Source organism: Lemur catta, chromosome 16 (genome assembly GCF_020740605.2).
Source record: "Lemur catta isolate mLemCat1 chromosome 16, mLemCat1.pri, whole genome shotgun sequence".
NCBI lineage: Eukaryota > Metazoa > Chordata > Mammalia > Primates > Lemuridae > Lemur > Lemur catta.
The window spans coordinates 42,668,679-42,691,498 of NC_059143.1; the positions used below are offsets into that span (position 1 = coordinate 42,668,679).

At 45.8% G+C, this 22,820-nt stretch overlaps 1 protein-coding gene across 1 annotated transcript in view; it reads right to left on the reverse strand.

Moving 5' to 3' along the window:
• The window catches only part of ALPK2 (alpha kinase 2), a 45,227-nt gene that overhangs the window by 6,420 nt on the left and 15,987 nt on the right, over window positions 1–22,820 (reverse strand). The window contains exons 5-11 of the mRNA XM_045527626.1: window positions 19,873–20,020; window positions 16,621–16,748; window positions 16,489–16,524; window positions 10,926–11,200; window positions 9,379–9,467; window positions 6,366–6,583; window positions 2,116–2,164 (exon numbers count right to left, since the gene is read on the reverse strand). Of these exons, the coding sequence (XP_045383582.1) occupies window positions 2,116–2,164; window positions 6,366–6,583; window positions 9,379–9,467; window positions 10,926–11,200; window positions 16,489–16,524; window positions 16,621–16,748; window positions 19,873–20,020 (943 nt within the window). The remainder of the gene's footprint in view (window positions 1–2,115; window positions 2,165–6,365; window positions 6,584–9,378; window positions 9,468–10,925; window positions 11,201–16,488; window positions 16,525–16,620; window positions 16,749–19,872; window positions 20,021–22,820) is intronic.

A 22,820-nucleotide genomic window follows, 5' to 3' on the forward strand; every position in this document is an offset into this window, starting at 1 on the left:
GGGAAAGGGAACTAACATTTATCTAGCTCACACCAAGCTTCAGGGACTAGACGTAGATTCACTGGGGACCCTCATGGCAAGCCCGAGTGTCCCCATTCTGTGCATCACTGGCTTCAAGAACTTAAAGTCACATCCCACAGTCACCCAGCTGGTATGATGAGAAGCCAGGATTCACACCAGGTCTGGTGATGTCTGCATTTGCAATGTCCTGCAGGGGACACGGAGTCTGGAGAGGGAGGCTCCGTTTGGGAAGTCCTTCTGGAGTCCAGAGGCCATCATAAATAGGGCACCATCTAATTTGTCTTCTACATGGGGACCCTTGTCCAGGGCAATTGCTAAACTGGATGGGATGTGAGGACATCAGACCTAAGCTGGTACTACCACAGGGAAACTGGGATACACGGACATCCTGCTCACCAGGGCGGCTAGACAAACCCCCAAGACACTGAGAGGCAAGGCTACCACCAGGAGAAACAGAGGCAAGAGGCAGGGCTGGGATTTGAACCAAGCTTCCCTCTAAAACCCCCATCCATACCTCACCACGGCAGCACAGTCCCTCCTGGTGGGCTCTTTTCACAAGGCCAAGGCTGTACCAAGCTCCCTGATGCATACAGCAGTCAGGGCTCTGCTCAGCACTGCGGGGGAAGCCTGAGATAGTTCCAACATAGAACTTTATTGTCCCTGAGCCACGGCAGAGAAAGTATCCAAGTTGCACCTTGGTTCCAAAACCAAAGTGGAAGCTTTGTACAATCAGAACTTCACACGTCAGACCTATCCATCTGCAGGTTACAAGAAGGAATGACCCCTTTCCACTGGTTTCACCTCCCTCCACTTCTCTCTGCCCTTCCTTAAAGCTGACAATTAGCAAGTTTGTTAGAGCATTGCTGATGCTGAAATAACCAGAAAGCTTAAGTGGGAAGCAAGCCCCCCATGACCTCCTCTAAGTCCCCCACACTCAGGGCCACTGTCCACCTGCCCTGACGGCCACGGGACAGAACCAGACTACTTGGGACAGCCCAGAGCCTGCTGAAAAACGTCAAACTAGCCAATGCTGAGCCTGCTTACCCTGCCTCTTCCACTCCTTCCTGAAGAATTCACAGCAAAGGATCTCGCTCATGTTCTCCTTTCACTTCCTGTCTCTTGGCTGACCCGGCGCCACCCCACGTCGCCCCTAGTGGCGTGGCGCACCCCCTCCTCTCGGGATCTGTGGGTAACACACTTATCTTTTCAATGGCAATTGTCTCGTGATCTGTTGGCCTTACCATCCCTAGTAACAATAAAGTCTACGTTTTAATACAGAAGCTGTCCCCTCCAGAAGCCACGTGCCCTCTTTCCCTCCTCGGTACAGACGGCCTCAGTATGCAGAAAGGGCGGACGTGGGCAGGGGCGGTGGTAGCGCCAGCACCGAAGTGCATTTGCACCAAGAACCACACATGGCTGCTTCCTCCTCAGAGGGAATCCAGTAAAGACGCGAGGCGGAAAGTTTGTAAAAAACACACCCCAGTAAAAAGTTTTCATCCCATCACCTTGGCGTGCCTCACACTAAGAAAAGCAACAACCTAATTAGAAAAATAAAACCATCGATGACAATGACATGTAACTAATCACAGCTCTGTGACAGCCATTTGCTCCTGTAATTATCGTCATGGGGGTCTGTGAGCTGCCTAAAGTACTTTTTGGGGAAAAATAAATTTAAAATATACAAATTGAATTCACTGCACTCAATTGCAAAAAAAAAAAATACATATTTTTCAAAGAAGCTCTTAATAGTGAAGATGTTAAATGTAGAAGAATGAACTATTCCTAGTTAAAAGTCATCCCAGTGATGCTGGCACTTACCCCCATGGCACTCCTGTTAGTAGTTAATCTTGAAATGCATTTGCAAGAGTTCTTGTTTGTTTCAAAGTTAGGAAACAAAGGCGTCCTCCTGAGAGAACAAAGTCCGTAAATATTTTATGTAAGCAAGAGAAATGAATTGAATTCATCCCAAGAACGTTTGTCACCCAGAGTCAGGACAAGAAATTCTCTCCGCACACCTCAGCCTGACAGCATCTGCCCGCGAGATGTCTGGAAGGCCAGCGTGAAATGACAAGCACTCCGTTTTTGTCTACTCACCCTTTAGCCAGCGTTGCTATGCCAACGTCAGTTAACTTCATGCCTACACCTACGGGGAGAGAGAGCAAAGATGGCGTTTGTGTTACTCAGGGCTCCCCCACGAGCTCTCTCCCCAGAAATGCACCCGTTTCAGCTTGGGTCTGGCCCCCCGCCGTGGAAAGGGGGGTGGGCACGGGCAGGGTGGTCAATGTCAACAGTGAGAAAGTTCCAGGCAGCGTTCGTTCAGTTCAAAGCCACACTCCAGACATGTGATTTCCCATTTCCATAGACCTTTCCCATCCGGAACAGATTTTCTGGGTCGGCGTTAGATCCAGGGAGCTCGAGTTATATGTAGACTTTGAACAGCGGCCTGGGGACGCTGACATTTGGACCCCATTGTCTGACCCTTTGACACTCCCCTTAAACCATGGTGGGAGGGGAGGCTACCAAAACACAAATGATGAAACAGCTATCTGAGCTCCGGTTCAGCAAAGAGCCACAGGCGTCGCCAACACAGAGGAGCCTTTCTGCGCTGCCGTCCCAGCCGGAGCAGCTGGGAGGGGGGCCAGGGACCTGCTGTCGTCCACCATAAGGGAGGACAAGAACAGCCATCCCCTCGTGCGGTAGGCAAGAGCCACCCCCTCTCGCTCTACCCCCACCCTCAGCCCACATTCTCAACCTCCCCCAGGAGGTAACAGCGCCTCCCTCATGCCCACAGTGCAGGTGGGTTCTAGGCCTTTCCAGAATCTCTGTGCCCTGACCAGGTACCAATTCTATTCCTGTCTCCCTAGGGTGGTGGCTCTGGGCACTGGCTGCAACTCAGTGGGCCTCTGCTAAGGCCTTACCCGTGCAATCTAGCAATGACCTTTCATCACAGGGCGTGTGAGCCCATAGCACCACGCCCCCCACCCCCAGTGTGTCTGCACCTGCCGGACACCAGGCCTGCGTCTTGCCTCCTCCTCTCTGGCCCCTGACACTTGTGCTACACACGCAGGGCTCTGAGCACTGGCGTTCCCGCCTCCAGCGGGTGCCCTGCCCACAGAGGGCCCTGGCAGCCTAGAAACTGGTCTAGGCTATGCGAGAAGGAACCAGCTTCCCTCCAAAGCCAAGCATGTCATCAGATCTGATGACAACTTAGTATTCCAGGGGTTCCCCACCCCTGTGAGCACTGTTTTCTGAGGCCCAGGAGAGGCATGCTGAAGGGTTAATGCTCTGATTCAGCAGTGTCTGCCCGGAGCACGGCAAAAAATACAGGACATGCTGCTATTCAGTGTGGCTAGTGAGACGGAAGCGACGAGGTCTGCCTTTCTACCGTGCACCTGTGAGCTAAATCAGACGCGGCGCTCTGGGAGAGCCAGTGAACATTCTGAAAGCCTCTTTCACAGTTGCTAACTAATTCATCTAATTCTTTCAAAGCTGCTAACAACTCAGACATATGTAGAAATGTTTCCTATAGTTTTTATTGCAGAGACTATGCTTTTTAAAAAACCCATCAAATTGCAAAAGCCTTCAGACATCCTGTTTCATGGAACGTCATATTTAAAAATCATACCTCTAAGCTGCACAGACGTCCAGTTTTTAAAAGTCATTTGGCCAAAGGTTTTTCAACTTGGAAAATTGCTTTCCCTTGTTTCTTGTGATTGCCAGCTGGCATTTGCAGTTCAGAAAGAGAGAATATAATTTTTTTTTAAAAAAACTTCTCTGTTTAATAATTTGCCAGCATTTCAACCAAGGTTATTAAGAGTCTTTAGAGGATAATAATTTAAGTTCTAGTGTGCAGCTGTCAAACTAAGTTGGGGATAATATTTAATAGTAATCCACAGGTTGTTTCTGATAGAAGGATGGAAGGAGGCAGCATTAGAATTCGTTCTCCAAAATTGAAGTTCTTGAGTGTTTTGGGTGACAGCTTCTTAGAAACTCGGGTAGTCTCACTAGTGTACAGGTCTTAGGTCCAAATCACAGGTTGCTCTTTTACCCCACAAACCTGCAGGACCGGGCACAATCCTATAAAGGAGCCAACACAACCAGGGAGGGGATAACTTTTAAGAGTCTGAGAATGTGCCAGTTGAGCTGGGGTTTGTTTTTGTTTTAATTCTAATTCCAGCGTCTCAGCAAAATTATAAAAAGTAGAGATTGCTTAGAGAATGGATGTGCTATCTCACACCACACTGACAACGAAAAGATTTTTCCCAGCAGAAGAGAGTAAATAAACATTGTTATAAAACACTGTACCAACACATTAAACCACACATGTCATTTCCAGAGAGATGTAATAGTCCACAACAGTGGTTTTCTAGTGCCTGGAAGCTAAGCTGGCTGTGCATGAAGCTCTGGGGTGTTGCTTTTCGGTAGAAAAACTGTATTTAATACAAAATTAATTCTGAAGGAGAAAAGATGGGGGAAACACAACAATTGCATAGCCAGAATTTAAACAGAATAAATAAATAGAATAGTTTCTAAGACTAAAATGTGTGTGTGTGGGGGGGGGCAGCAAAGTCTCTACAAAGAGTGAGCATGTATGTCTGCCTTCAGTTTGGAGATTTAACCTGCAAGACTGTAATGTTGCATTTCCCAGCCAGCCTGTGAGGGATCCCTCAGAGGGCTCAGGAGAGGAGGAACAGCACACACACCGGAGCCTTCTGACAGCAAGAGACTCTTGGAAAGGCCAGGAAGGAAATCTCTTGCAAATGTGTTAAAATGTGCTTTAGTGGAAAGAGCTTGGGATCCAGAGTCATAAAATGTGGCTTGGAGTCTTGGACCCCTCGTCTTACTAGCTGAGTAACAGCAGGCAATTCAATCACTGTCTCCAGGCCTTAGTTTTCTCATCGGGAAAATGGGGATCACAGTATCTTCTTTGCAGGGTTATGATGAAGATTAAACCAAACTAATAGAAAAAAATGAGTGCATACAAAAACTGGTGAAACCCAAGTAAAGTCTGTGGTCAAGTTAATGACATTGTGCCAGCGTCAATCTCTTGGTTTTGATAATGTACTGTGGTTATGTGAGATGTCACCGTTAGGTGAAGCTGGGTGAAGCGTTCATTTTTGCAAAGACTTGTGAGTCTATAATTATTTCAAAATAGGGGTTTTTAAAACAGGGAACATTTATTATGTGGCGATGCTACAGCAAATGTACTATTTCATTTAATCCTGACAACAACCCTGTGTGGAAATTACTGAAACAGAGAGGGACGTGCTTTGCCCAGAGGGTACCAGCCCGGATGTGGCGGTGCAGGGAACAGAACTGAGAAGTGGTCTTGCTCTTCAACACCACACTGTCGCTAGAGCTAGGGAGGGATCTTTGTCCAGGACAATGTCTGACGTTTAGTAGGTATATGATAGTTCAGATTTTTCTTAACGGCATTATTATTTGGAAAGAAAAAGACATAGGGAACCCCCTGCGGTGGAGGCTGCTGGTGCCTTACCCATTGCCCTCATCCTAACCATTTCTGTGAGCATTGGGTCCCCGTCCAGGTGCCACCACCTGCCCGAGGACTTTCTCTGATCGTGATTTGCCCAGCTTAGCTTGCCCCTGTGGCAGGTGACAAGGGGGAGTTAATGCCACCACCAGAAGTGGGCTTCAGCTGGTGATCCTGGTAGCTGGTGTACAACAGCCCCGCTCCCTCACAGAGAAGTGTGTCTACACAGGCTCCCAGCAGACGTCAGCTCCAGTGGCCCACTGTGTAATAACACTGTGGCTGCCTTCCGGTCCCTGACCGCACATCTCCACTCCTCTACTGGTGTGTCCTGGGATCCCCTCCCACGTACGCTATCTGTACATGAAGACTTGTCTTGGGTCTGTCTCGGGGGGAACTCTAATTGCGACCCCCTACACACTTCATACAAGAAATGGTATTCCTAAAAAAATTCTGTATATATTGAAAACACGCTGAACGTTCAGCAGAGGAGCTTAAAATCTAAAGCGCTCTAAAGACCCTTTCACCTATTAAAAATGAAATACTACATCTTGATTTATCTTTTGGTACATCTGGATTTTTATATATATATCTGAGTTTGCACCTATTGAGGATATAACAATAAAGTCAATCTCCAGCCACCTGCTGTCGTGCCAAGGCATGTTGGCATGAATTATTAAAATGACCATCTGGCTGGTCATTTCAGGCTCCTTTGTGAAACCTTGTTTCTGATGAGAGATTAGGAACATTTTCTGAAGGTCAAGGTGCTTGAAGGTGCCCGGCAGACCTCTCCTTCCCCTCCCCCAGGAACATCCCAGGCCCACAGCGTCCCTGGAGCCCAGGTCAAGCTCCTCACCCTGCATGTCTGTGACCAGGAGGCAGCCGCTTGTCTTCTGGTAGACCCAGTGCTGGAAGGTACAACATTTCTGGCCGGCTTCTGATTCTCTCCTCAAGAAGTTTATTTCCTTCCCATCCCTGATGGAATACTTCACAAATTCTCCAATCAGCTCCTCCTCCACTGTTGCATAAGGGATGTTGTTCTCAGGCCGATGAATGAGAAAAATAGGAATGATCCTGGCAGGAGAGAGAACACAGGTGCACAGGCTCTCAGAGGGGAAGGGAGGAAGGAAGCCTTCTACCTGGAGCTGCGCGGAGCTGCAGAATTAATCCCCACGTCCCATTAGGTTTAAAGATCCTCTCAATGACTATCCCATGAGTAAGAGGATATGTTTCTGTTTTTTATTTGTTCTTAAAAATTCATCCTTGGGATGGAGTTTAATTGCTCACGTAGAAGTGAACGTCTTTATTATACTCATATCTTAATGATCCATTGGTCAATGACTATAATCCACCTATCCATCCATCCTTCCACCTGTCCACCCGTCTATGCGTTCATCCTTCCTTCCTTCCTTGTTTCCTTCCTTCCTTCCTTCCTTGTTTCCTTTCTTCCATCCACTCATCCATCCGTTGATCCTTCTTTCCTTTCATTCAGACAATGAATATTACTCAGTGGCCTCCATGTGTCAGAGGCTCTTCCAGAAGTGATTCCCCAAAACAGCAGTAAAGAAAACAAAGCTCTGCTCTCGTGGGTCTTACGTTTAAGTGAAGGAGACAGATAATAAACACGTGGGGGTGTGGTGCTCAGTGCAGGTGGAAAGATCAAGCGGTGAACAGGAGATAGGTAGCACGGGGCGGGGGAGGGGCCGCGGTTCTATTTAGCGGGTCCGAGAAGTCCTTGCTAACGAGTAAAGAACATCTGAGCAGAGGCCTGTAAGGGAGTGAGGGGGGAGCCGCGAGGACGTCTGTGGCAAGGGCGTTCCAGGTAGGAGGAATAGCGAGTCATGCCAGAGTCATCTGAAGCATTGTTTCTAGTTTTAAAATAGAAGCTCTTTGTGTCCCATTAAAGAAATTTCAAGTATCAGCCGGATGGGAGTGGGCACATTTGGGGCTGTGGGCCTTTGCCTGCACCCCTGTAATCCGCCCAGCCACCAAGCCTCCTTTGTCATTCTTTGTCATTTTTGCAGGATTCAGGGCATCCTGGTTTCCTCCCAAGGATCCTCTGAGGACCCCCTCTGCCCACTGACCCTCGGAGCACAAAGGCTCTCAGCTTGCCTGGGTTCTTATTAATTCTGCAGCCCGGTGGGGGAAATAATGCAGAAACAAGGGCCGGGCATTATTCAGGTTCTTAATGAGGCCTGCCTCTGCCCAGTGGGACGGCATTTGCATGGACAATGTGACTGTATTGATATTCATGAATTCAAAAATAGAAGCTACCCTAGCAGCCAGTGTTTTCTTTCCAAGACCCCACAAGCTCCATAAAAGAGAACTTCTCCAGGCCTGCTTCAGTGTCTGGAAATAAACACGGGGGTCTATGCCAGGGGCTCTCTCTGTTCTCTGCAGACACGTGGGCTTTCAGAGAAGGCTGGGAATGTGCAGGGCAGCTGTGTGTGTGTGTGCTGGCTGTGGGATCCTCTGAACATGCAGTCCAGCCCAGATGCCCTTCTGAGGACTCTACCCCTCCATGTACTGCCATCATTCGTGTGGTCACAAATTCTCCCCTTGCAAGCCAGGGAAAGGTGTTTGAAATACAAAAATGTCCTAATCTACCTCCAGGGCAGTGACCTACTTACTGTGACTGCAGTGAAGCTTATTCATCAGCCCCTGCATCCCTGACTTGCACGGGCCCTTTCCAAGTCCCGAGATCAATCTCGATGTTCATAATTTTGTGTTCTTTTCCTTAGAAAGGGCCCCAGATTAAGTAAGAGTCAAGCCACACAAAGCTTGGGTCTGTCCCTGCGGGAGGGCACTGAGGCTCTGTGTGTGGTGGGATTGATTAGTGGGTTCAATCTTTTCTTCCCTCAAGGAAGAAGTTAAGAGGACGGAAACCGGGAAGAGGAGTGGTTGGCAAGAAAGCGCACAGGCTGACTTCTGACAGCGTGACACCCTAACTCGGTCCAAATGGCTGGCTCAGTGTAGTTCACCGAAAAGCAACTGTAAGTGCTTTTTCTTTGCATTACACTAAATTTTCTTGACATTGCTGAGAAGTATTTGTGTATTAAATAAGTATGTGAAGCATTTCTTGACAAAGAGCAGAACGTATTAGATTTTATACACGGTCTGCCCAGTGTACCACCTAAGGGAAAGTATTTTCCCCATTTTGGACTTAACAGGGGCAATGCAGACAAGAATTCCTTCCTTCCTTCCTCTCCCAGTTCTTACTAATACATAAACAGCTGCTCTGTCTGAAATTTCCAATGTGCACTGGCAAAGCCCTTTCTTTGTCCGCTTAAGCATGCAAATATGCTCTCAACCAGACAAACAGAACCATAAACACAAGCTCCAGACTCCCCAAAAATTTGCTGGGGCCAATAAATATTTAGGTGATGAGTGGATGAAAGTGATCAGTGCACTTTAGCTCTGGAGGATTCCAGGAAATGGGTACTACATTACCATGTTCCTGATCACCCAACCCACTCTTCCCTGACACATTGCTACATCTTATTTTCTTCATAGAACTGATTGTATTGTGATAGTCTCTTATATTTGCTTCTTGTTTAGACAATATAATATCCATGAGAGTAGATACCTTTTCTATTTAACATGGTAGATTCATTTATTAGATGAATTAATCCACACGCTCACCCATCCATACATACATTTATTTAAAGACTATTTATCAAATATCCCTCTGCAAACCTCTGGAGAGCCAGCAAGGAGCAGGGGAGCAGCCAGGTGAGCCCTTGTGGAACTTACAGATGGACAGACTCCCTAAAACACTTGTCCTGGCCCGCCTCGCACTCTCATCCCTCCAGGTCCCCAAGTCCCCAGCAAGTCAGGGAGGTAACACAAGACAGAGTAAATGCACTTACTCAGGCACTTCTCCGAAGCCCTCCAGAGGCTGCGCTTCAGCCGCGTAGATCTTGGCATAGTATCGGGCGGTGTTTTGAACGTAGCATTCCTGTATCATCCAAACACACGGGAAATGCAAGTGATCAGAAGAAAGTCAGACAGTGCATTGCCTGGGAAGACTATTTGGGAGATTTTCCAACATGGCTCAAGCCAATGGATTCCCAAACCCACCCCCTTGTTGGGGTCACAGGAGCAATAATCATTGCCACCTAGAGTTGGCCACTTACAGAGGAGCTCTGAGACATGAAGGAATTATCCAGGGGAGGGTCAAGTGGTCTCCAGGGTCAGGTGTCCCTGAACTGTACATAACACTTCTAGAACCAGCATGGCTGAAATTCACCCCTGAGCTTAGGGCACGGGCCCCTCATGGCTATGTCAGGTAACACTCAGGGCCCTGCTGGGTTTCCTGAGAGATCTCCCATCGTGATTCCTTTTCCAAGGTGTAATTGGAGCCGTAAATGATGAACACCTTGACAAGGTTTCTGGCTTGGGAAAAGCTACGTAGATTCTGCTTCCTACTGTGCGGGGCCTATCTGGGTGGGATTCTGGATGGGAGAATTTCCAGGACTGGGTCATACTTGAGGTGGAAGGAATACTCAGGGAAAGAAAAAAGAAAGACGGGTATATTAGGAGGAGAAAGGAATTCAATCGGCAAAATTCTATACTTGGGGCAGAGCACAAAGTCCTACCTAACACTGCCACAGGACAGTGATGCCTAATGCTTGACGGTATTCTAAGTTTAACCTATTAATACTAAAGGTAAAAAGTTTAAAAGAGCAGGTAGCTTGTGGAAAAACTTGGCCCAGCTCTCCTGATGGTCTCACAGATGCTGGTGTCAAGAGTGAAACACACGCATCCAGTGGGGATGGGGGAGGGCGAGAAGCTAATGCACCCACCTCTCCCCTCGCACCTCTGGCGTTCTGTGACTCAACAGCACAGAGCAGGGAACCTTAGCTGGGGACCCGGATCGATCTCTCTTCATCATTTGACATTAAGCCAAATTCAGGAAGGCAGGAAACAAGACAAACGCTGACCCTTCTGAATATACTCCACCCTGCCTCCCCTCCAGAAAACAAAACAAAACACTCCAGAAACTCATGCTGATTTTATCTGTCCTTGGGGATCCTTGGGGACCCCGACATCCAGTGTAGCATAAAACCCCCACTTTCTACATCATCCTATGTCCAGGTAGATTCAACCCCCCAGGGGTCTCATGGGGCTTCTCAGGAAGAGAAACGATTACGTCTGGGGTCAGACCTGGGGAGGTGCCCCCAGGCATTGGCAGAGCCTCAGTTAGCTGGCACAAGGCCAGGAAATCGCTCCTGAGAACTAAGAAGTGATCTTCCACCTTCATCCTTATTCCAGGGGCACCCTGATAACCACAGCCCAAAAGAAGGGAAACACCCTTTTGGGGGCACTCCCACCAATTCTGAGTCAGATTTTCATCTCACGTTACGATGAGTCGCTCTCACACCAGAAGTGACAGCTTTCGGGCAGAGGGACCCACCTGGGCGGCGAGTTTGTAGTTCCTCTGGACGAGCTCTTCGTTGTTCCTGGTCCCGTAGGCCACGGCGTTGTGCACCTTGAGCACGCAGGCGTGGCCAGGCTTGAAGACAGGCGTGAGTCCCCGCATCACCTTGCTGCGGAAGGCTTTGCGGTGCACCCCCTCTCCGAAATGCAGCTCCTCCGTGGCAATCTGGCCCCGCAGGCGGCCGCCAAAGTACCTGTCGTTGAGGAAGTCTTCTTTGAAGATGAGCTGGCTGAATTCAATCTCTTCACATCCTGAAACACGGCACAGCTTTGGTTGGACAGAACATCCCCCAGCCCTGCTCCTTGGCTAGCGCCACACGGGGAGAGTTGCCACACGGGGGCGGTGACAAGGCCGACGTGCAGAACCAAGAGGGACAAGCCACAGTGAACTCCCGACAGAGGCACAGCTAACAGAAGAGGTGGGTGGGGTGGTGAGGAGGAGAGGGGTCACTGAGTGGGGTTGTGGGAAGATCAGTTTGAGGCCTTAATGGATCAGACTTTGGAGCAAAACTGAGAGACTAGGGAAAGAATTCTAGAGAGATCTGGAAAATATAAGCAGAACCGTGCAGGGTAACAAAAAGCAAGTTATTAATTAAAAAATGGGTAAAGTACAGGAGAAGGAGAAAAGACCAATGATCTGTTAGTATTGTAACAACGTTTTTTTCATTGCCTCTCTGAAGCCTTTTTAGGTAATGTTTTTCTAATTGCACCTCCAGGAAATTTTGATACCACAGATATGCAATATATCTATTTATGTACCATATGTTTATCTCTGTGCTTTATACACAAAATGAGTAAGATTTTTTTTTGCCTCCCAAGAACCAATTTTGTCCCTCTTGGGGGCAATACCGCCTCTGTTGAGAAACATGTGATAGATACAAGAAACAAGTAGGCAATAAACAAAACAAAACAAAAAGTAAAAGGAATTGTCTTTGAAGAGAAATTGAAAAACAGCTAGAATTATTTTGGATTTATCAGTTAAAAAAAAAAGTAGAATTATTTTCTGAGTTTTCTAGCAGCTGTTTTTTGTTTTTTTTTGTTTTGAGACAGAGTCTTGCTCTGTCACCCTGGGTAGAGTGCAGTGGTGTCATCATAGCTCACTGCAACCTCCAGCTCCTGGGCTCAAGTGATCCTCCGGCCTCAGCCTCTCGAGTAGCTGGGACTATATCAGGTGTGCGCCACCACGCCCGGCTAACTTTTCTATTTTTAGTAGAGATGGGGTCTTGCGCTTGCTCAGGCTGGTCTCGAGCTCCTGAGCTCCAGCCATCCTCCCGCCTCGCCATCCTCCCGCCTCGCCATCCTCCTGCCTCGCCCTCCCAGAGTGCTGGGATTATAGGCACGAGCCACCGTGCCTGGCCTGTTTTTTTCAGAGTTGATACTACAGGTGTTTTAGATGGCAATGGATTCAATTAGGATGTTCCATTTTAAATCGGAGATGATCAAATCAGACTTCTGATTCACTGAGACAAGAAAATAAGATGGCTTTCAATGAAATAAGATTGTTTAAATTTTTAAAAATGCTTTCCACTCCTCAAAGTTGACGAAAACTGACATCTTCCTGAATATTTAAAAGAAGAAAGAAATCATGGGTCATGTGAAAATCCTACTTCACATTTCTACGTAGAATGATGAGAGAAATATTTCTTCTTTTCAAAGTGTTTTCAAATCAAGTGATTGAAGAGCAGTCTATGACTGATGCTAGCTACTAAAACTACAGGGAGACTGGAACTATTCCGAAAGGGCATTGATCAAGGTCTAGGCCTAGTTACTGCCAGAAAGAAAGAAAGGGAGAAGGCAGGATTTTCAAATAGAAAAACTGGGTGAAGATCTAGAAGCCAATGGAAGAATGAGGATGTTCAGAAAGATGCTCCAAATGTCGTCATAAAGGCCAGCAGATGACGAGGGGGGCCCTCCATTTGCCACCCCCACATCTGCCTCTTTGGCTAAAGGATCGTTGAGCTGAAGGCAATTAAGATGAAGCAGACACAAGAAAGCTCTCTGCCCTCCCTCTGACTGCCTAAAATTAGGACATAAATTTATGAAAACAATAGGTATCCCAGCCCCTTTTCTACCAAGGAGAACAAAGATGAGCCACTGAAGAAAACATTAGACCTTTTGGGCCTAGAGTTGGTATCAGAGGAATCTACGTTAATGAGCCTTACCAACTAGCTTCTATCTGCCATTTGTTTGCCCTCCCACAAGTTGCCGCCCCTAGAGACTCAAAGTCCTTCCCTCTGTCTACACTTCTCTTCTCTGTTGAAGATGCTATATAAGCTGGAATTCAAAGCCACTTCTTGGCGAATTACCCATCTCCTGAGTGTCCCCCATGTACATATGAAATATGCATGTTAATAAACTTCCGTTTTTCTCTTGTTAATCTTCTTTTGTTACTGGGATCTGTTCCAACTAAGAACTTATGGGGGTTGAAGCAAAAATTATTTTTCTTCCCTTACAACTCCTACTTAGTGACTTGGTCTGGGTTTCTTGAGAGAACTGGGGTGGTAGCTGCAGGAAAACAGACAGGCAAAGGAAATATTTTCTCAGTTTAATTTTTAGGCAATAGTTGTGTCACAGGTTTTAAGTAATAGAACCAGAAAAAAATTTTAACTTATGGAGAAAGGTATGGTTTTATTTTTTTAACAGTTACATTAAAATTTAGAGAAGAAAATGGATGAGGGAATGCTTTTTATATAACCCAAACTTACTCAGTTCTAATTACATGATTAACTTTAACAATTGTCCTCTATGTCACTTAAAAAATATAGGAAATGTCTTATGTACATACACCAGAGCCCAATAAATGTGAGACGTAGATGCCACATCCTGCTTTCCTTCAAAATCCAAAAATTTCTAAAATTTATTAAATATAAAAAGTTTATACATTTTGTGCTTTTTAAAATTCATCAAATTTAGTTAACTACAGACAAAAGTTGGCCCAGAAATAGGAAGGAAAATTTTTTGTGCAGTACTGTGTGTGGTAGAATGAACAATTCTGTCTATAATTTCCAACAGAAATGTTTACTTAACAAAGATCAAACCATGAAAGAAAAAATAATAAATCTTAGGACTGTTCTTTGTCTCTTGAAAGTCCCGTGGGGCAAGAGCTGGGGTTTTAGGTGGAAAGTTCCAAGCTGAAACTAGCCCATCGGGCCTTCCTTTGCAGAGGAAGCAGGTATTTCCCCTGTAACTTTGCAGAAATCTACAAGGATCTGCTGTCCAAAAATGTCCTCTGTAGCAATGCCTGAAATGTGCGAGTCACCTTAGTTAGCGCTTGGACCTCTTTTAAAGTGAGAGATGGCAGTAAGAATTAGTCCTTGAGACTAATTTCTTCTCTGGTAAGAGTGACTCAGGGAACAGGAACCCAGAGCAACCGAGGGGAGGCCCAGGAAAGACAGGAGCGTGGCAGTTCAAATCTTGTGTCGTGAAGGTGAGATTTTCTCTGAAGCTTTGCAGACTCACCCACTGCCGGGACTCACGTTGCAAGCTGCCCACGGTGCCTGAGAGGGGCAGTTCCATGCGAAAGAACCAGGGAAAACTCACTGGAATCCACTAAACAGACCTGTGCGAATTAGTGTTGGTAGATTGGAACATCTCGCTAAGAGTCTTTGCTATCCCGATAGTTGTGAAATCTGAATCCCAAACTCACAGAGAAACCATGTGCACACCTGCAGTCGCTGGTGGCAAAGACTGCTCTGAGGCGGAGAAAAACAACCCGTGAACATATTCATAAAATGGAATAACATTATTAAGTCGGGCTGGCTTGTGTTTCATTTGGTCCATCACTCATTTCTAGCTTTCCCATGAGCTTGGTTTTATTTGTGTTTTAATTAGAGAGCAACTTATAAATGTTATGTGTTCCTCTCATAGAGAGTCAAATGAATAAAGTGTTTAGGGAGAGATTCTTCTGAATAAAAAAGTGATTAAAAGTTATTTTAAGCATCTTCATCTGAAGGTACCAGGGTAGGGGGAGGCCAGGCATGGCCTCCTCAATCTGGCAAGTCAATGAAATTGGAACCCTCGGTCACAGTGGGGTCAGAGGATGGGAGAAGGTGATGTCATCAGGTTCAGACCCAAACTCAGTGATAGGAGTCACTGGGCTGCAGTGGTGAGACCATTTCCACCAGGTGGCCGGTAGCTCACCCACACTGGGGTCTCACTCTTGATTGGTAAAACCCGTGATTAATAAGTTCATGCAAACCCAAATTAGTAAAGTCACAGCACGTATCTGAGATGTGAATGCCAATCAATGCTAAGAAGCTGATGAAACAGAGAGTCATGAGAGTCATTTTGTTTTCTGAAGTATGAGAAGGAAAGGGAATCCTTTGCTTATTTTGACTTTTGGGGAGATGGGAACAGAAATGGAGAAAGATTTTAAATTATAACACAAGTACACTATACACTGAAAGTCGGGATTTAGCATTTGCATGGGTTTATAAAGAGTTTGTATTTTAAGTTTATTATTTTGGATAAATATCACCACATTTGCTAGACCATTTACAAGTCGAGATCTCAATTTCTTGCTTTTAATGTACGGGATGTCGGGGCATCTCGTTTACTTTCATTGCTTGTTTTTGCAGAGATTTCAGGTATCGTGTTTTAAAAATCACATGTGGCAAATCTTTAAGACGCTGACTCAATTTAATTGTCTGAGTCTTACCCATATCTTTCCTAAAACTGACTGAGGGTCCTACCCTGTGCTAAAAATTGTGGTAACACGCAGGGGAGACAGGACCGCAGCGATGTGTGGGGCCGGAGAGGTCCAGCTCCTGAGAACTGGTTATGGGCATCTCTCCCCAGGACCACAGTTTGTGATGTCATGTTGGCAGTTTAAAATTGGCCACACTGAGTATTTACGCCATGGAAATTGGAAAACTCTACAAATTGGGGGCAGGTTGTTAAATATTTATACCCGCACACCACTGTGTGGGGGTGGGCATGGGAGGACGAGTCATTTTCCCTAAGAGGGAACCCATGGAAAGCCTGGATTCCACCAAACTGTGGACAGCTCAGTTGAGTTGCCACCGAGGGGCAGCAGGAGAGTTCGGGAGCTGCTGTTAGGATGTTGCTACCCCAAGTGTCAAAGCACAAAAACCCAGCTTGATTTTCACCAAGACACAAATGAATGCAGTTGTTCTCCAGACATGGACTCTCTTTGGGAATCTGCTCAGCTCGTCGAGCTGGAAGAAAAATTGAGGAAAAAAAACCTGCTGTATAAGTGCCAGAGGCTAAAAAACCCCACACAGAAGGGAGGAATGCAAGTCTGATGCTTAAAAGAAAAAGTCACATCCAAACTCCCCCTCCCCATGTTCCCCCAAACCACATGGCTACAGTCTAATCTCTTTCATAAATGATACCCTTCAGGGTGTTTGCACCCTAACGAAATTACAATAGGAGTGTGGCCTTCCTACCACATTGAAATGGCCCGTGAATTGTCATTCATTTCTCAGCCATGCCACCATTCTCTCCTATTTGGCTGGAAGAGCTATTTCATGCTTTCTGGTACGCCCACATCCTCTGCAGCCCAAACCAAATTGGCTTACCTTTAGTATCCTGACGACTCGAGAGCTGTTTCAGAACTAGAAGAAGACAAGAGAATGGCTTCAGTGAAAATATCCATTCTGAATTGGTCCAGGTTAGTGGTTTCCATTAGAAATTGAAAAGCTGCAGTTTACCTTCAGCCGTGAGGTTGAATTCAGCAGTCACTTTTCCATAACTGTTGTTGATGCAGCAATAATAGAGGCCCTGGTCCTTCTGACTGGCTTGAACGATGGCAACGGAGACAGTGGAATTGTCCCCTGCACTGCAATGGGGAACATTAACATTGACACGCTTCATCATGCTGAAGTTGCATTTTTCTCTAATACACGTAAGAGGAAAGAAGCTAATGCCTCCCTGCCTTCATGTTTTCAGCTGTTTAAATAAGTTATTTATCCATAGGGGAGGGTCATCACCTTCTAACTAACACCCTCACTCCAGTATGCTGCGTGCATATGCAGAAACATTCGGGAGGTTTAACTGCCATTAGTAGAACAAAGAATTGGAATTGTGAATTCTGGGAGCTGTTGTTAAGGTTTCTGCTCAGAATTTCCCTCAGTTATATTACTAATTCGGGTGTCCTGTGCTTGAAGGAAATCTCTTCCAATCCAAACCTAAACGCAGATATAATAAGGACAAGAGAAAGAGGTTCTTTGTTTATACTGTATAAAGATTCATGACTGAGAGCTCTTTTAAATAGCAAACTGTACTCCCCTAGTGAAAACCATCCATCCATCCATCCATCCATCCATTCGCCCACTCAGTAGTATTAGGTTCCAGTCACTGTGCCATGAAAACAAAAACTGGTGGTGGTGGTGGTGACTGTGATGACGATAATGGCTTATGTGTACTGAGCACTTGGTATGTCCCACGCATTGTGCTAAATCACTTACAGGTCTATTTCATGTCGAACTAATGAAAGAAGTACGATTACTGTTCCCAGTTCACAGATGAGGAAACTGAGGCATAGGGAGATTTAAACAAATGATCTTGACTTCGTTAAGCTGCCTTCACACGTGAATGATGGTCCCTGCCGTCAAATCTGGGATAATTTGAATTATAGTTAAAGCCGCAACCTTCCCATGGCCACCCAGTGAGGTCCTCCCGTCCACGCTGCCAGCTCCTCGTTCACTTGCTGCCCAGCGGGAATGATGTGACTGTGCTCCAAGACCTTGCTCAGCTGTCAGCAGACTCTGCCCTTTCAAAAGCCTGGGGAACTCCAAAGCACCTCTCCCCAGAGTGGAGAGTGGGTTCCCGGTCACCAAGCAGGTGTTGATGGCCAGGACAGCACTGGAGGGCACCTTTTGCCCTCTCCACGGAGCCCGACATAGCCCTGCTGCACAAATGCCTTGGTTTCCTCGGAGTACGCTAATCTCGCCCCAGTCACAAGAAAGAGTCCTGACACCTAATTTCCAAACTTTAGCCTGCTTAGGAAAGTACTCAAAACTTGGGAACAAAGGTGAGAGGATGATTGCATGTCACCGTTCAACAAGCTCACTCGAGGATTACCTAGTTACCGGGGACTGTGTTGCTATTTTTCATTTAAATAGAGCCCACTCAGACACTTTTAAGTTACATGTTAACTTGTAGGTTTCTGTGCAGTAGGAAAGATGACCCCCAAGGTTTATGACCTGTGGAACATTAACCAGTTTTCTATCTATGTGAAAATCTGTTTCCGCATTCCTTTGCCTGATCGGCGTTTAAACCTTCGTTCCGCAAATGTGCCTTTGAGGAGTTTTATCATATAACCAGTCCCCTCATTATTTAATACGTTCAAGAAGACTTTTGCTGTATGTTGGCATTATATTTGAGAGATTGCAGCTCTTTAAAATTGCACCTTGACAAGGCAGTGAGGCAGCTCCTAGACCAACATGGCAAAGGAAACACTCACCCGGGAGCAGGGGGGAGAGAAATTCGCTCACATTTGAAAACCCACCTGAAATAATGCAAATGAGCTCTCAAAAAGCAAAGGCGTTAGAACTAGAAAAAGCAAATGTTTCCAACTAAGCCAGACACTGGCGCCAAGAAGAAATGAAGCAAACATCACTAAGAATTTAAAGACCTTAGGCACACATCGTTAGTAAGTTAGAATGCTTACTAATGACATACACTCCCTAGATAAGGTTTAGGTTTTTGTAAATACACATCAAACGGAAAAGGGCCCTGAAAGTACCAATTCCGAGCTTACAGCGAGGCTGATTAATTGAAAAATGGCTGAAAATGCTGGTTAATTGTTCTTGGCTGACAACTTCAGAAAATAATTTAAAATGAATAACTACTTTCTTTATAAAGCTCTAGGGAACCTCCTTGATTTAAAAATCAAACCATTTCTTTTCCATTATAGTTCTTCGTAAGCCATACCTAAGACAGGCAGGGTAACGGTGACATTTTAGGCAACGTGGTTATTATACCAGTCACGATCCATTCCCTGGAGTGATGTCAATGGAAATGAGACTATAGCTCAAGTACTGCATGGCTGATTTGGGAAATAATTTCTGGACATATGTTCCAAGCAGACACATTTGGTTTAATTAACCAGAAAATTCTCAGATTTTCTCACTTTTTCAGTCTACTTGTGACAAAATTAAGGGAATAGAACATCTGCTATGACTCAGGGAGCTGAACTGGGACCTCTTCCGTGAGAAAGCAGCTTTTGAGGGTTGAGATAAGCTGGTTTCCATCAAACCAGGTGATTTGTTTCTAGATTGTGTCAGATGAAACCTGAGTTCATCAGTTCACTTAAACATGCATTTATGGCCACAAAGGTACTTAAGGAAGCCATTAATGGTTCATTGCATGTGGGGTATTCTTGGCAATGCTTCTCACTCTCGTGTCTCTCCTCCTCGTTCTCCTCTCCTTTAATACCCTATGGACCCAGAAATAAACTGGTTTTCCCACCTTAGCGGTGGATGCCTGTCACCCTCGGTAGCTGTTACTTTTCTGTAACCTCCTGAGTTGTTTTTTCCTTACGATTCTCCTTCTTAGCTTTGTTTGACCTTTGTCAGAGTCCTGGGAATTTATGAAACAGACAACAGACACAAGCAAAATCCACAGACGTACACCAGAGAGCTCTTTCATCTTCGGACCACAGAACCGCAGACTAGAATATTATTTGACGTGTTCCCCTGATTTTAAAAACATAATGCAAGGTTCTATGACTTCCTAAGACCACAGAGCTCAGTGGCGGCAGGGGCAGGGCAAGAGTCCCTCATCCTTTTCCTTGTCTAGACACCCATCTTCCATTACTTACTCTTCGTGGATACTGTGGGTGTGGAATCTCTGCTTCAATTTTCCTTTTCACTGCCTATAATTTATTATTTTCTTTTACAACTATGTTGTGAAATAAATAAGCAACAACTGTGAAAAGTAACCAGGGACAGAAATCACACCTTCTCTGCACTTGGGCTATTGACTTTGAATCTTTTGTCCACGAGATAGTAGAATCTTCATGAATTTCTGCAAACTGGCAGCTTAATTTTATATTTCCGGAGTGGTCAGGGAACATCTCGGCTTGGATCTTTTTCAGTAATACTGGAGCTAGAAACAAGAGATTTGAAGGTCAGTGTAGGCAATAAGGCTTTCCCACTTCATCTCATTTAATTCGCACAATAATCCTGAGAGACAGGAATAATAATTATTATTCGCAAGGTGTAGATGAGAAAATTGAGTGTCTGAGGGGAGATGTGGCTTGCCTAGATGGTAGGAAAAGGAACAAATCAATCTAATAGAAAACTCTCACTTCTACTACTTAAAATTCCTTGGGTGAGGTCTGTGATGCTTCAAGTGAGATAGAACATGAGAGATTTTTTATAAAAGGGGTGAAGTGTGAGAGGACGGTAGATATCTAATCTGTAGGACCTCAGCCAAATAAAGATGCCTTGAATTATTACCAGATGATCCAGGTCAAAATCAGAGCTGAGGATTAGGGAGTACAGTAAAACCTGGATTATCCAGGTACCTGTGATTAAGCCCCCAAAATGTAAAAGACCACTTGACAATTAGTTATTTGCTGAACAATATTCATCCATCTTTCCCCCTTGATCCCAGTTCTATTTGCAGAAGATAGCTTGGTGGCTTGATGGCTGATATCAATCTCATTAGCAAAATAGAATGAAATAATAGAAGCAATAAGGAAACAATTCCCACCTGAGACCTTTGAAAATCACCTCTTATTTGTATCAGCGATGAGAACTTGGCTTGCTGGGCAAATGTGTAATTAGTCAGGGCAGCCACCGGGTGGCAGCATAGACATTAGAACAAGACGGAGATGGAGGACCCCACCCGATGAGCAAGACCCTTGGACAGACAGATTCCTGGAAACGTGGTATGAGTCTGTTACAAATTAAGTACCTTAACTCGATAGCTTTGGTAACACAAAAGAGTGTATGATTACAAAACTATATAATCCACAGCCAAGCCAGAAGGCATCAATCCTGAGGCTTTGTTAGCTCTATTGCCTCCAATTGCACTATAGTGAAATAGCCCCTGTGTTACATAACGGAGAAAAAATACACCAAGCTCTTCTTGATGGCAAACCCCGTGTGGGCTCAATGGGCCCACTGGCTCCTCCCCAGGCCGAGGCTGTGTCTTGACCCAGGTCTGGACCAAGCCCTCTCCTCATCTGGGCCATTTCCTCTAGGGCCCTTCCAACACCATGAGGTGGCGGTCTTCCTGGGTGATTTGGGGACACCTAAGTGTTCCCAGCACTGCCACAACCTGCCATTAAGTATTGAACACAGGGAAATTGGGGGTGGAGGGAAGGGCGTGCAGTGGGCTGCAGAACTGAATGCTGGTCTGCAGGAGACACAGAGCCGGCTGAGACAAGGGGCCTTAGGGCTTTACAGGACCCATCTGTGTGAGACAGAGGTGGAAATGCAGCTGATGAGCCCAGAGAAGACCTGGCGTGCGGCTAGGTTTCTCCTCTGTGTGCATTCCGGCCAGGTGTTGAGGGAAAATGACAGCGAAGTCCCTTGGTGAACATAACGCTTCAGTTGTACTAAGCTTTGAATGTCAAAAAAAGGTTACTCAGTGTTTATTTCTTCCAGAATTATCTAAGTCACCCCCTTACACACACACACTCCTAACTCCTGCCCCATCAGGTCCCTGGTAGGAGGGCATTAAATCTGTGCTCCTTTGGGGGTGGCAGGCTGGGCAGACACTGTCAAGGGTCACCAGGGGCTCTGCAGTGTACCAGCCGGAAGCAGTGCTGAGGACTCAGGGTCGTACGACAGTCAACACCACAAGAAGGAATGAGAACTTCCTAGTCTGATGTTTTCTTGGTGGCAACTTTTTTTTTTTTTTTAACAATAAAATTGCTGTGGCTTAGACTGGAAAAACAAAACCAAAAACCTCTGAGTGCTTGCTGGTGGGGAAGATTCTTAAAGGAATTGGCCTGTAGATAGAAATCCATGATGAACAATTAGAAAGTGATATGTTAAAAGGAAAAAGCAGACCACTGTCAAGGACGGGCCCTCTGAACGCTGCCATCCCAAAAGGTAAATGCTGGGAGGGAATCATTTTCCTGTCTCTTGTCATCACCTGTGTTGGCACATAGGGATTGGCACACACAGCAGATTCTTATTAAATGAATACTCAGTGCACTAATTATCACAAGTAATTGGGGTCACCATGTAAGATGTCACATCCTTAATAAATGAATAAATACATTGGTCAAGCAGTTATTTCCCAAGTCAGGTTGATTGCTCTTTCAGTGGAATGACCTAGTGCTGGCTTGTAGTCAGGACGGGGAGTGGTGATCCTAGCAAACTGGGTGCCAGTGGTCCAGGCAGCTGTTTCTCTGTCTCTCCCTGCAAAGGAAATCCCCCCCAAGAGTGGGCAGGCTGGCCCCCCGTGGCAACTCCTCTGACGCTGCAGAAGGACTATAGGGTGAAGACCTACCCAGGTGTGTGCAAAACCCACCCTGGACTCCCACTTAGCTGCTGACTCGAGTAATTCAGGTGCGTGTCCCCTGCCTGCTCACTCACCTTACAGGTGAGACCCTGAGTTCTGCAGAGAGGAGAGGCTCTGTATACAAGCAGCACTTTTTCTTCTAATACTAATGTCAACTCAGATCATTGTGTCTGAATTAAGTTCTTTTTTTTTTTTTTTTTTTTTTTTTGAGACAGAGTCTCGCTCTGTTGCCCTGGCTAGAGTGAGTGCCGTGGCATCAGCCTAGCTCACAGCAACCTCAAACTCCTGGGCTTAAGCGATCCTACTGCCTCAGCCTCCTGAGTAGCTGGGACTGCAGGCATGCGCCACCACGCCCGGCTAATTTTTTTTCTATATATATTTTTAGTTGGCCAGATAATTTCTTTCTATTTTTAGTAGAGACGGGGTG